Source organism: Primulina eburnea, chromosome 6, assembly GCF_022965805.1.
Source record: "Primulina eburnea isolate SZY01 chromosome 6, ASM2296580v1, whole genome shotgun sequence".
Classification (NCBI taxonomy): Eukaryota; Viridiplantae; Streptophyta; class Magnoliopsida; order Lamiales; family Gesneriaceae; genus Primulina; species Primulina eburnea.
This window is the reverse complement of record NC_133106.1, coordinates 38555817-38569070: the sequence shown is the minus strand read 5'-3', so window position 1 is coordinate 38569070 and position 13254 is coordinate 38555817. Positions and strand designations below refer to the sequence as shown.

At 35.4% G+C, this 13254-nt stretch overlaps 3 protein-coding genes and 1 pseudogene across 5 annotated transcripts; 1 reads left to right on the top strand and 3 right to left on the bottom strand.

Annotated features, from left to right (window-relative positions):
• The first annotated feature begins 540 nt into the window (after window positions 1-540).
• LOC140833625 (GATA transcription factor 1-like) lies at window positions 541-3234 on the top strand (annotated as a pseudogene).
• Window positions 3235-5663: 2429 nt separating this feature from the next.
• LOC140833624 (uncharacterized) lies at window positions 5664-6188 on the bottom strand. The gene has a single exon (XM_073197953.1). It carries the CDS (start codon window positions 6161-6163, stop codon window positions 5717-5719), a length of 447 nt encoding a protein of 148 aa, XP_073054054.1. The 5' UTR covers window positions 6164-6188; the 3' UTR covers window positions 5664-5716.
• Window positions 6189-8086: 1898 nt separating this feature from the next.
• Window positions 8087-10138, bottom strand: LOC140835163 (uncharacterized). The gene is made up of 2 exons (XM_073200584.1): window positions 9372-10138; window positions 8087-9262 (listed from the first exon to the last, which is right to left on the bottom strand). Exons 1-2 carry the CDS (start codon window positions 10136-10138, stop codon window positions 8362-8364), a joined length of 1668 nt encoding a protein of 555 aa, XP_073056685.1. The 3' UTR covers window positions 8087-8361.
• A 6-nt stretch (window positions 10139-10144) lies between these two features.
• LOC140835165 (uncharacterized) lies at window positions 10145-12986 on the bottom strand. Of its 3 annotated transcripts, none has more exons than XM_073200586.1 (6): window positions 12873-12986; window positions 12140-12232; window positions 11693-11827; window positions 11517-11606; window positions 11288-11437; window positions 10145-10963 (listed from the first exon to the last, which is right to left on the bottom strand). In XM_073200586.1, the coding sequence occupies exons 1-6, from the start codon at window positions 12957-12959 to the stop codon at window positions 10145-10147; spliced, it is 1374 nt and encodes a 457-aa protein (XP_073056687.1). In that variant the 5' UTR covers window positions 12960-12986. The 3 variants fall into 3 exon arrangements, with proteins under 3 accessions (XP_073056687.1, XP_073056689.1, XP_073056688.1); XM_073200588.1 differs by having other exon boundaries at window positions 11693-11814; XM_073200587.1 differs by lacking the exon at window positions 12873-12986 and adding an exon at window positions 12647-12849.
• Between the last annotated feature and the right edge of the window lie 268 nt (window positions 12987-13254).

Here is a 13254-nt window from a genome sequence, read left to right as displayed (position 1 = left end):
GACGAGTCAACCTTACTTATATTCACAATAAAAATAATACTCTTAGCATAAAAAATAATATTTTTTTGTTGATTACCCAAATAAGAGATCTGTCTCACAAATGCGACATGTGAGACCGTCTCACACAAGTTTTTACCAATAAATAAATAATTGAATATTTTTTTACTGCTATGCTATTTCAATTTCACGAATCTATGCCCTTCCTTTATCTTTCCAACAATCTCAAAACATATCTTATCCAAAAAGAAAAGAAAAAGAAAAAGAAAATCAAAATCTCATACCATGTGGAGTGTATCTTTTAATATTTTTTTTCCACAAATAATTCATCTCAAGGATTTTTACGTTTATGATCAATGATACTTATTCCACGGGACAAATAAACCCTGCGTTATTATCTATTTATCTGATTTGATAATGATCTATAATTTTTTTTAATAAAAAATCCGCCATAATTATATTATTATTTTTAATTCTTTCGACTATTAATAAATTATGTGTGCATGGAATGGTTGTTGCAAAATAAATCAGCCGCACAGGAATCAAATCAGGCAATAATAAATGCGTAGGAAACTACTGGAAATATAAATATATTTAACATTTATTATTATTTTTATCCATTGGTTTATTATTATATAGGGAAACCACGCCAAAAAGAAAGAAATACTGAAGAAATGGAGCTTTTGAACGGATTCGAAGAGGCTTTAATGATTGACGACAACTTTCTTTTTAATTTTACTGACAGCAGCTCTACCTTCAACTATGGGGTTTCTGATTCTTCGTCGACGGCGTTTGGACCTGCAACTCAGAACGATTCATTTCCTGTAAGTTCCTTACCTATATTAATGTTATGTTCGGGAACTAGCTAGGGTTTCTCTCGCTTAGAGTTGAAAATAAAACTGGAAACTTTTTTTCACAACCCGCGTGCTTGAAATCGAGGCATGAAACCGGAGGAATTACTCCGAGTCCGATAACTTCCCTGCAGTGGTTTTGTTGTGAACCGGACGAATGATTGGAGTCGGAGTTGCCGGCGCATGTTCCTGTAATTAGGTTGACGAATCTGACCATGGGAAACCTAGATAGGGATTCAAGTCTTTGGGATATATTTATTTGGCGGGGTATTATTGGGAATCGCAATTGGTTGGACAAGTCAACACAATTCTCTACTATTATTGGTATATCGTGCGTCACCACATAAATTAGCTGTTCAATTGATATAATAATATTCAAACGATAAATAAATAAAATTTATTTTCTTCTTTTTAAAATCCAATATGCCACATCTACTCAAACAGTCTTCTTCACCACAAAAAATAGCTCTCAACTGAAAAATAAAAATAACTCCAAATAATAATAAATATGTGGGAAATTTTATAAATAAGAATTTTTTTATGTTCGATATCGAATTTTCTTTATTTGTTTTTGTTAAGATTGGAACTTGGACCTAACTCAACCCCAAAAGCTAGCTCAAAGGGGAGGATTGTCCAATCCCATATATACCACTCAAAGGTTATTTATTCAACCGATGTGGAACAATTAACACACCTCTCTCACGCCCAAGAATGAACATCTGGAGCGTGGAGTTTACAAATGACCCAATTATGGACAGAACGGGTGGCCTAATTATAGACAGTCCAACACATAACGGTGAAACCTGGGCTCTGATACCATTTTAAGATTGGAACTTGGACCTAACTCAACCCCAAAAGCTAGCTCAAGGGGGGAGGATTGTCCAATCCCATATATACCACTCAAAGGTTATTTATTCAACCGATGTGGGACAATTAACACACCCCTCTCACGCTCAGGAATGAACATCTGGAGCGTGGAGTTTACAAATGACCCAATTATGGGCAGAACGAGTGGCCTAATTATAGACAGTCCAACACATAACGGTGAAACCCGGGCTCTGATACCATTTTAAGATTGGAACTTGGACCTAACTCAACCCCAAAAGCTAGCTCAAGGGGGAGGATTGTCCAAGCTCATATATACAACTACCAGGTTATTTATCCAACCGATGTGTGACAATTAACACACTCCTCTCACACCCAGGAATGAACATCTGGAGCGTGGAGTTTACAAATGACCCAATTATGGGCAGAACATGTGGCCTAATTATAAGTAGTCCAACACATAACTGTGGAACCCGGGCTCTGATACCATGTTAAGATTGGAACTTGGACCTAACTCAACCCCAAAAGCTAGCTCAAGGAGGGAGGATTGTCCAATCCCATATACCACTCAAAAGTTATTTATTCAACCGATGTGGGACAATTAACAGTTTTGATATACTTTTTGAAAATTTATAAATTTAGGTGCTGCCCAAATTTTTATTATTTTGTTCTTTTTTCGAGATAGCGTTGTTTTACTCAAAAGGCATCAAAATTTATTATTAAATTATTTTTTAGAAAACATAAGTTTAAATATAAAATTGTACGTGATAAAAAAAAAATAAAAATAACGAGACGGCTCGACGCATGTTCATGTTTTGAAAAATGAAGTTCCAAGAAGTTCTCTTTCATCAACTTATGGCTTATATGTTTTTCAGGATCCTGTTGAGGATTTGGAATGGTTGATGGACAAAGACGCCTTCCCGACGTTGGAGAGTTGCTTCGGGGTGTTATCCGACGACTCAGACTTCATGCCAATGCCAAACCACTTAAGCCCTGTATCCGTGCTCGACACCATCAAAACCAATGGTGACGGCTGTGACAATCTCAACGTGCCCATTAACCATCCAAAGGGCATCCGGAGCAACAAAAGACGTAGACGAACCGCGGGCTATGGTGCTCTGCCAAGCCAGGCATTGCCTGTCGTCGAACCACTCAAGTGGCCCGGTCAGTCAGGATTCGGGGCTTTTGGGAAGGAGGTGCCAACATTGCTTAGTCGACAAGACACCACAGTGGCGGACAGGTCCCGATGGGAGCAAAGACATTGTGCAATGCCTGTGGCGTTCGGTACAAGTCGGGTCGATTGCACCCCGAGTATCGACCTGCTTGTAGCCCTACATTTTCGAGTCTTGTGCATTCTAATTCTCATAAGAAGGTGCTGGAGATGAGGATGAAGAAGCGGGGGGGACTGATGGAGATTTTGGGTAGTTTTAGTTACATTTTTTTAGTATAGGGTTTTAGGATTTGTTTATTTTAAATGAAACATGTGTTAGGGTTTATGTGTAACTAACTGGACTTGATGGTTAGTTTTCAAGGTGATTTAAACACTCGCCATTTCTTAGCAAATGAATGCCAAATTCAGTGGTTCTTGGATTTACAATGAAACGTTAGGTCTAGATTTTCGCCAAGATTATCGTACACGCGAACACGGGTTTTGTGTGGGAAAAGACCTTTATTTTCGCCGAATTGTGCTTCATTTTTCCTGAAGATTTGTTGCCCCTGAGAAGAGACAAACACGAACATAATAAATATTGGACTAAATACAAAAGGTAAGGCCATGACAATAATTGTAATGATATTGTACTTCGCACGGAATATTGCGTATTATAGTCCAAATGAAATTGTAATTTCTTTTCTTGGTTAATGTTAATTTAAGGTGATTTTTTCATTTAATTCATTGAGTGAGTCTCATGTGAAACCGTCTCACGGGTCATAATCCGCGAGACGGGTCAATCCTACTCATATGCACAATAAAAAGTAATAATTTTTCATGGGTGATCCAAATAAGAGATCTCACAAATACGACCCATGAGACCGTCTTACACAAATTTTTGCCTAATTCTAATGTCATGGGTTAATTTTAATGGCTTTGTCACTTTTGCATTGATTTTAGTCACTATTGGATGATCGCGCATTATCCAATGATGCAAACATGAAATTTTGTTGAATAGAAAATTGATGATTTGATTTTCACTAATAAGCAAAAATGTCAACGCTCATACAGTAGTAAGTTAGAGGTAAAATAAGAGCAACTCCAACCCTACACCAAAATGGTGTAAAAAACCATTTTGGTGCAAAGTTAATTGCTCCAACTAGCACTATATTTGACACCAAAATAGAGTATTGCTACAATTTGGTGCAACACTATAGCAATAGCGTTGTATTTTTACTTTTTTTTTAAAATTTTTTAATTTTTTTATTGTAGTTTTACCTACTCTAAATATTATATAATTAGAATTAAGTAATATTTATTAAAGTTAATTAAGTAATAAGTTTAAGTATGTAAAATTAATATTAAATATTATAATTTTTTAAAGTAATTATAAAAATATATTTAATTAATATTTTAATTCATTATTATATATAATGAATTTTAATATAGAAATGATTTTAGATATTAGTGATATTTTAATTATTGTGTTTATAAATATTTTGTGAAAACTAATATTTGTTGTTAATAAAATAATAGAGAATATTTCGAGAATATTCCTTTTAATGTAAAGTTTAGAGTTGATGGGTTGGAGATGAATTTTATATTTGGTGTAAGAATTACACTATTTTAAAGTTAGTGCGACACTAAGATAGCGTAATGGGTTGGAGATGGTCTAATATTGGAAAAGGAAGCAGTAAATCTAGCCCCAATGTCGAGAATGTGCGTCGCATTTTTTTTGTCACATCGCTGTCAATTTGGTAAAATGTTTCAACTATTTAACGTTTGGAATCACACGAAATTTCCCTCTAAATAGGCGTGAGTCTTAAAAATTAATGAACTTTCTCTGATAATTATTTACAAATTATATGAAGCAACTAGCATTGGCCAAATTCGGGATCGGATACATACACCATTATTATACCGTCAAGCTAATATATCATTAATCATATTTTTCTCATTGTTCAATATTAGTTCATTATTTGTCATATTAGGTCAAATATGAATTTGATCAAAAGTTCGTGTACTATATGTCAATATAGGGTAAGTATCATATGAGACGGTTTTATGTATTTATATCTATTAAATGGGTTGACTCGGTCTATACTTAGAATGAATGATAATATTTTTTATGAGTCAGATCAAGTAGGACATCTGTCTTACAAAACTATACACGCACGCGAAAACTCTCACGAGATCGTCTTATGTGTCAATTTTGTGATATCATGAGTATCATATTCGACTCGATCCATCAAAAATATTATTTTATGACAAAAAAATTACTTTTTATTTTGAGTGTAAACATAATCGAAGATGTCACGAATATAAATTTGTAATATAATCTTACAAAAGTGTTATGTATATATGAAATTTGCCATATGCGACAAATATGATTAAATTGTTTTAATATTTTACAAATCAAGATGTTTTGGAAATGGAATTAATACTTTTCATATGTAGCGCACGAGAGTGTGCCAGTCTTGTCATTCGGTGTCGAAAGGAACAAAGCACAAGACACGTATACGGCCCAAACAACTGACAACTAAGTTATCCCAAATAGTATCATGTTCCCAAGTGGCAATAAAAGTAGGATACGACAAGTTGAAGGTGTGGTGCTTCCCTTTGCATTATTTTTTCCAGGTTTAAGTGAAACTTTTAATAAAGAATTTAAAAACTATATGACATTTTTAAGCATCTATAATGGTCGGGTGTGGATATCTTTCGCTTGAATTTAAGTGCATGCAATTAATTATTAATGTTAATTAAACAATATTTTTCATATTATAACATAGAGGAACGTAACATTAATATACATGAAAGAAACTTGTGTATACAATCTTTTTCATACATCAATTCCATATGCTTTTTTTTTATTATTTATTTGTAAAATTCCGGCTCACATCCATGAGAAATCTCTTGTCCAGTTCCCTTCATTATCATTGTTCTTCACAAAATAAATCCCATCCTCTTTCACAAGCCAAAAACATCTTCTACGAACACCACATCTATATTTGTCTCGGCTTAGCCAAAATGCCTCAAATTTCTTTCTTCTCCAACCCCATTTTGCGGTGCAAACGAATCGAGACGGTCGTGAAAATAATCCCGCGTCGATGCTCCAACCGTAGTCTTCGCGTTCTTGGAGTGCTCGGCCCCCCATGTCATCCCCTTCTTGAGACGCACACCACACGACTAACGGCATTGAAGAGTTACTAGTGAAGCCATTGATTATACGAACATCATAGGTTTTGGTGCTCAAGTAGGATGTGATTTCTTTGACTGAGGTTAATGTTTTGCATAATGTAAGAAAAAGGATAACGAGTAGTAAAAGATTGTGGGTTCTCATAATTTAATTAGGATTTTCAAGGTTTTTTTTTTCCTTCATTTTTTTGTGGACATGGAAATACAATTAAGATCCTTTATTTTAGAGGGAAAGACGTATAAATAGGAATTTATGTGATCGGTTTGAGCTTAAGTGGAAATTTTGACTAGGGAACACGATGTAAGAAGTATACTGTATAAATAGGAATTTATGTGATCGAAATATCATCGAATAAATGAAATAGATAAATTGATAGTTAAGAGGGGAGTTATTTATGGATAATAATGGAAATCTCTTGCTTGGATTCTTGGTGTTTAAAAAGTGATGCCCAAATTTAAATTAATTTGAAAATAAATCTTGAAATTTTTTACAAAATTTGTTTTATCAATCGGTATACGTTCAGGATAAAATATATTAATATCGACTGATGAGGAAAACAAATATTTAAATAAATTACATGATAAGATTATCTTGAGACCTTAGTTTTACTTTTTACGCTTATAGCTACACAATAAATTAAATTTAATATATTAATGGTAGGAAAAAATTTGTGTGAGACGGTCTCACAAGTCGTATTTTGTTAGACATGTCTCTTATTTGGGTCATCAATGAAAAATTATTTTTTTTATGCTAAGAGTATTACTTTTTATCGTGAATATCGGTAGGGTTGATCCGTCTCATATATAAAAATTCATGAGACCGTCTCACAAGATACCTACTCTTAATTGCAATCTATAAGATACGCAATGAACTACATAAAGAGTGCAAATAAAGTACTTCATACTATTGAGATCAGCCAAGTCCAAAATTAGTTGGAAGAAATGAAGTATAATTCACTCATGAATATTAAACATAAATTATGTCAATTTTCTAGCATGATTAGTAAGTAAGGTACATGGAGGTAAACATGATATTTCACGAGTAATCCGATCGATTTTTATAGAACATGTACCAATTGTGTCAATTTTGAAATTTCTTGGATTGATATATAAGAACAGTTATCAAAATATTTGTACAATAAATTGATGAGTATTAATAGAGTATAATTTCATTTGGGAATACATATCAGTCCAAGTCTAATATTTATTTTCTTTTTTAATTAATTAGTTGGGAGATGAAATATTTTGTTAAAATTACGTCTCAAACTCAAGATAATTGATCGTCAATCAGATATTGACCGAAGCCCTCTTTTCAGAGCATATCATATGGACAGAAGTTTTGGAATTCTGAACACTCTTATTATTCTGGTCCAAATTTAATAATTTGATTAAATACAAGTCATCGACTACATGTTTCAATTTTTTTTTTACTCTCTTAATAATCTAGTCTAAATTTAAGAATTCGATGAAATACAAATCACCGACTACATATTTAATTTTTTTTATATATCTGTTGCGGGTCAAGGGCTCCTTCTCCCTCCCCTTCTTCAAACTCCGATTCGTATTTTTCATAGAGAAATCTCTGATCAAAGATAGAACAAGATCCATTTTGCATCATATCTAAGGGATTCCTCGGTTCGGGCCGAAGCCCCGGTGAACGGCCGCCGTAACTATAACGGTCCTAAGGTAGCGAAATTCCTTGTCAGGTAAGTTCCGACCCGCACGAAAGGCGTAGCATGATTAAGATAGGATTATTAAAGAATAATCAAAATAAGCGTTTTTCGTGTGGAGATCAAAATTTAATGAGAGTCGGAAAAGAAGTTTCATTTTAAAACCATTGAATTCGGAATACGGTAAAGTAGCTCCGGGATGGGGAACGACTCCTTTGATGGGTCTTGCAATGGCTCTATTAAGGTCTTGAACCCAAACCTCTCGCATCGACGGGAGTTCGGTACCACTTAAGCTTGACAAGCCTGTGGCTGCATGGTTCAATCTAAACTCACTGTTGATAGTATAAATTTAATCTATGCTAAATCAGACCATACTTCTTGTATATCATATCTTCGTTAAATAACAAAACTGATGAAAATGGAATAATAGTCTTAGTATAAGAAATTGTTAGATTTACTCATTGTTGAAATAGCAACACAAAAGACCAATATTATAGGCGCACAATTTCTCAAAAATGGATTCAGGACGCGGCTCCACAACAAGTCTTTGAACCTTTGCCTTCATTCACAATTTTCACATGCAAGTATGCCATTTCTATGTACCTTGCTTGAGAGTCGAAGCTTCCACATCTTCAAAGCCATTGTTGTTTAGTATGGACGTACATTAACTCACTCATTCACTGCCAGATATGCTGAGCAAATGCGCAATCACATCTTCAAGTCGAGAAAAATGTTGCAAAAACAACTCACGAGCTTCACTCGGTTCGTCTCCATCCCGCTTCCAATGAGAAATACCGTCAACCATAATCTTTAAACCAGTCTGCAGCAATTCTACTCCTCTGCAAATACCATCAGGAAATTTTCTCTTCTTATGGGGTTGTCTCTCTTTATCAATTTCCATCATGTCACATGAAATAACGGCTGAATCAAGTTTCTGCACATTTTTTTGTACAATCTGTTTCAGGATTCGACCTTCTTTGACAAACATAGCTAAACGTTGAGGACTTGGATGTATCGTCTGACATGCCATTTCCTTCTCCAGGAATTCTTTTAACTTGGACATGAACCTTTCCTCGTCTGCTTCATTCCCAGACTCCACATCAAAGGACAAGGCAGCATCTTGAGGCACGAATCTCCATAATTGATTGCAAGAAGTACAAGCTGCAAAATACCCAAATGCCGTGATTGCAAGATGAACAAACGCCCAGTGACGTTCCCTCAATATCACGTGGAAAAGCTCCCAAGTGGCTAAACTTCTGGAGCAATCTTCACTATCTGCCAATTCCATATGGCCAAGACCGGCTATGAAACAAGCTAGATTTGGTTTGCATAGAAAAAGTTGTCTATCTGATACTGCTGGCTTTGAGATAAAGAGATTCTGAAGCTCTGAAATGACTCCGTCCATTTCTTCGAACGAGTATAGATGTTTCATGCTAGAAATGATCCCTAGCAATTCGCCAATGAGCTGAACATAATTCTCTCTGCTTGTATCATCTGTGGAAGTTTTGTACGTGCGAATAATAGTGACAAGGAATTTCAAAGTCTTCATTTCAGTATCAGATAGGCTGACCTGTCTAAAGATGCGTAGAAAGGCTTTAATAACATCAAACTTTATTCAATCCTTTGCCAAGCAAATCTTTTAGAATTTAATAAAATGATAATCATAGTAGTCTATATACTTACAGAGACTGTAACGCAGCACAAAGAGCAAAAACAGGACCGCCATAAACTCCAAAATCACACTGTCCAGGAGACTTGCCTTCAAAGCTCTCCAAGAGGTCAAAATACTGAGTTACAATTCTTTGTTCGGCTGTACTTCTATTCTTTTCTGAAAGGGAATTTAAGGGGAACCCTTCCTTGAGTAGTGCTGTATGCACACTAGATGAATACTGAGTTCGGTTGCTCTCAAATATTAAACTATAAACTCGATCAACCATCAGTTGCGGCCCATCAGCTACAAGAACACAGATTAATCTTGCAGTTTTTCGAAGAGCGCTTTCAGAAAATAGTACTGATTCTCGAGACGTCATCCATAATAATGAGCAAAGCTTGTCAACAATGTCACTCATCGTATCAGACCCCACATGACGTAAGACAAAACACCAAAGTTCAGCAACAATTTCCCAACATAAAAAGTGAGGGTGGAAAAGATTTTCTGTCAGGAATGATTCTACTTCATTCCATGTCACACTAGAATCGATCGCCATGATCAGGAAAGTCTTCAAGTCATGAACGACAGCACAAAACATAGGCCGGTAAGTCAGTTCATGCTTTTCACTAGAACCACAAACAACAGGAAATCGGATAACAAGAATTAAAGAATAAACATCTTCATCTACGAGTATATCCAAAAGCCATCCTAGCTTTCTGGAGAGACCAAGCCGGACATCTTCTTTTAGATCAGCTTTCAATAGATTAAGAAATAAGGACACCCGACCAAGAGAAAGCATTTTATCCTAGTTCATAGCATCAGAACTCACTGAAAATATTTCATCTACTGAAATGTGACCGTTATCACTGCTTACAACTTCATCCACCAAACTCACATTACTGCCACAACTAAACAGCCAGTCCAAAATTTCGAACTTGTCTTCTTGTTTCAGTTGAGTTGAATTCAGTAGAGAGCTGATCAAGTGAAATGATGTTGGCTCCACAATTTTTGATAATATTTCACTTGCAGATTTTAAATGTTGCACCAGGCTGAGTGAGATTCTGATGGTTAATATCACGACAACACAAAGTGTGATCTCTTTGTAAGCAGGAAGGGCTTGCATTGGGTAGTGTGAGCTAATTCTTACAGCATTGATTAAGTAAAACTTGGCCAGACGGAAGATCCTTTTGGCTTCAGCTTCGGAGTCTTTGTCCTCCTCCAAAACTGACAAAGTCTGAGCAGCACATCTTAACGACTCCCTAGCCAGTGAAATTAAGGTCACGATGACACTTGTTACATTCACCTTGACTGCTAAAGCACCCTTGCCAAACTGAAGGAGTGTAACTACTCCTTTCCACGAGATATTTAGCAGGCTCACTAGACTGCCAGCATCATTAGCTGCAACAACGCCAAGTTCACATAGTTTTTCAATTGTGCAATTCGTTATTTGGATTATATGATCTCCTTTTTCAGCCTCTTTGCAATCTCTTACATTATCATCCTCTGTTTGTGCAAGGAAGATATCCCAGTTTACACCATCGCAGTATACCCTGCATAATCGAGTCGCCTCATCAATGGCCACCAGTGTTGCCTTCAGTAATTCTGACCCTAGAGTGTGAATTCTCTGAATATGAATAATGGGACAGAAATATCTAATGAGCATTAAGATTCAGAAAATTCTTCACGTCAACTGAGTGACCAGCCTATACCAGACCCAAAGAAAAACTGAAAAAGATAGCAACATATGCATTAACAAGAAGTAAGTTGTCTGGAAGAACCAACAACTTAAGGAAAATGTCGAATAAACTAAAAGGATGAATAAAGTACATATATTAAAAATGGAAAATGAGTGAAAAAAATAAATGATTGTGAAGCTCCATTGATGTTAGATAAGTCTCACATACGAGCACCTGAAATCTAATGACTGAATAATGCACGTGGACATAACCTTTATTTCAGACGCCAAATCCTTGGTCAGAGATAACTGTTCTGAAATGAAGTTCTCGATGCTGACTGTCCGCTCCTTACTAAGGGAAACATGATATCTAGCCAAAGCCAAATAACAGCCAGTAGAGTAGCTGAGCAAATCCAGAAGCAACTGAAGAAGAGTTGACAGATGTTATTGAAATACATGATTGGCAACTTGACAGTTGTGCAGAACATACTAGAAATTACACCTGAAAAAAGAAATTATGGTGGTCTTCTGCTGGGGAATCCTCAGTCGACATTAGTGTCATTTTCAAATGCTTGCTGCACCACATGTTGGCCTAAGAACGGTTTAATAGAATCAAGTTGTATGCAATGAAAAATATCTGCCAGTCCAAATATTAGCAATGGGAGACAAAAAACTTACTTTTATCCCTAGGACAAGAAATTGTTCTAGGCATCCTGATATATCCAGCTCTAAGCATTTAGCCGCCACGTGTAAAACCATTTTGTTCAATGTGCACTGAGATATGTCCAAACAAGTGAGGTCTTCCCAAAATAGCTAAATTGTTAAGGTAAGAAAGTGAGAGCAGATGATGCTTTCGTGCTTCAGGAACATAACCTGACATGTTAAAGATTTTAATAGGGAAAAAGGATAGTGTCAAGTCACTATAAATATCTTCTTTAAGAAGGAAAAACAGCACACTCACATTCTGAAATCCACTGGAAAACAAAAACAAAAAAACTCACAATGATTTTGAGAATCCATGGTACTAAACAAAACTATATATAACCACACCCATCATGACATCAAAACAATTTTTGTTTACAAGATGATGGTGCAGAATAAAATAATGTTGTCAGTTTAGGATACTATTAAATACTCAACAACAGAATTCACTGTTGTATTCTCGCTTAAATCTACTTCCTCCAATTCCTTGAGCAGTTGAACTCGATTCTCAACAATCTGAAAAATTAAAATTCCACATGTGATAGCCCAATAAAAAAAAACGGCAGAAAGTGGAGAACAAACTTAAATTAATCCAAAATCTTTTCGGTGTGCGATTCAACAGTTCCAATGAAATAATCTTTCTAAAACAATGGTAATAAAACAGGTGTCTGTTACATAATAGGCTCAAAAACACATGCCCATTTAAAAACAGTTAGAACTTGTAGATGAATACAAAATTGTATTTCTGATTCATTAGTCAGTAAATGACTCAGTTTTCTAAATTCTCTACGTTCCATCTTCTTTCTGTGGCGGCTAGCTTCAAAGAACGGAATTGAATATCCATGAAATGTATATTGAAGATGGATTCAGTTATTAATTGCGAGTAATTAGGATTGAAGCCGCTGCTTATACTCTTTAACAATGCCTCACCTCAGTTTCCACATTCGTAAAGCTGGAAGAGTAGAACCAATCTAGGTTCGAAATGTACACATTTATCGATCGTAGCAAAATCTAACCGATAAATCCCTGTAGTATGAAGCTAAACCTCCAAAGTTAACAGAAAATAACAATAAATCCTTGAAAAAACAGCAGAAGGAGCAATCAAAATATTAAAAATTGCCATTCAATTCAGACGAGAGGTAGTAAAAAAGCTTGCCTCAGAAGTTTTAATGGTTTCGAGTAGCTTCAGCAAATCTCCACCTAAACACCAACTCTTCATTTTCGCCCAAAATTTGCGGTTCATTCATCTGTCTATATCGGTTCATTTCACCCTTACTTTGTGAGGCACTGTCGTGATCAAATATCCAGATTTACAAACACGTATACCTTATGAAGTGATCAAAGGTCTAAATTTAATCACCGTGTAAAATTAATAACTGATATCTTGTGATAACACTACCCTCACAGCTAGCATCGACGTTATCGTCTATATGTAATGGCAATTTCTATTCCCGCCATGCCAATTTTGGTGGTTTATAACAAGTAAAATAATATGATAAATACATAACCAAAATTACATTAAAAAAAATTAACGTTGT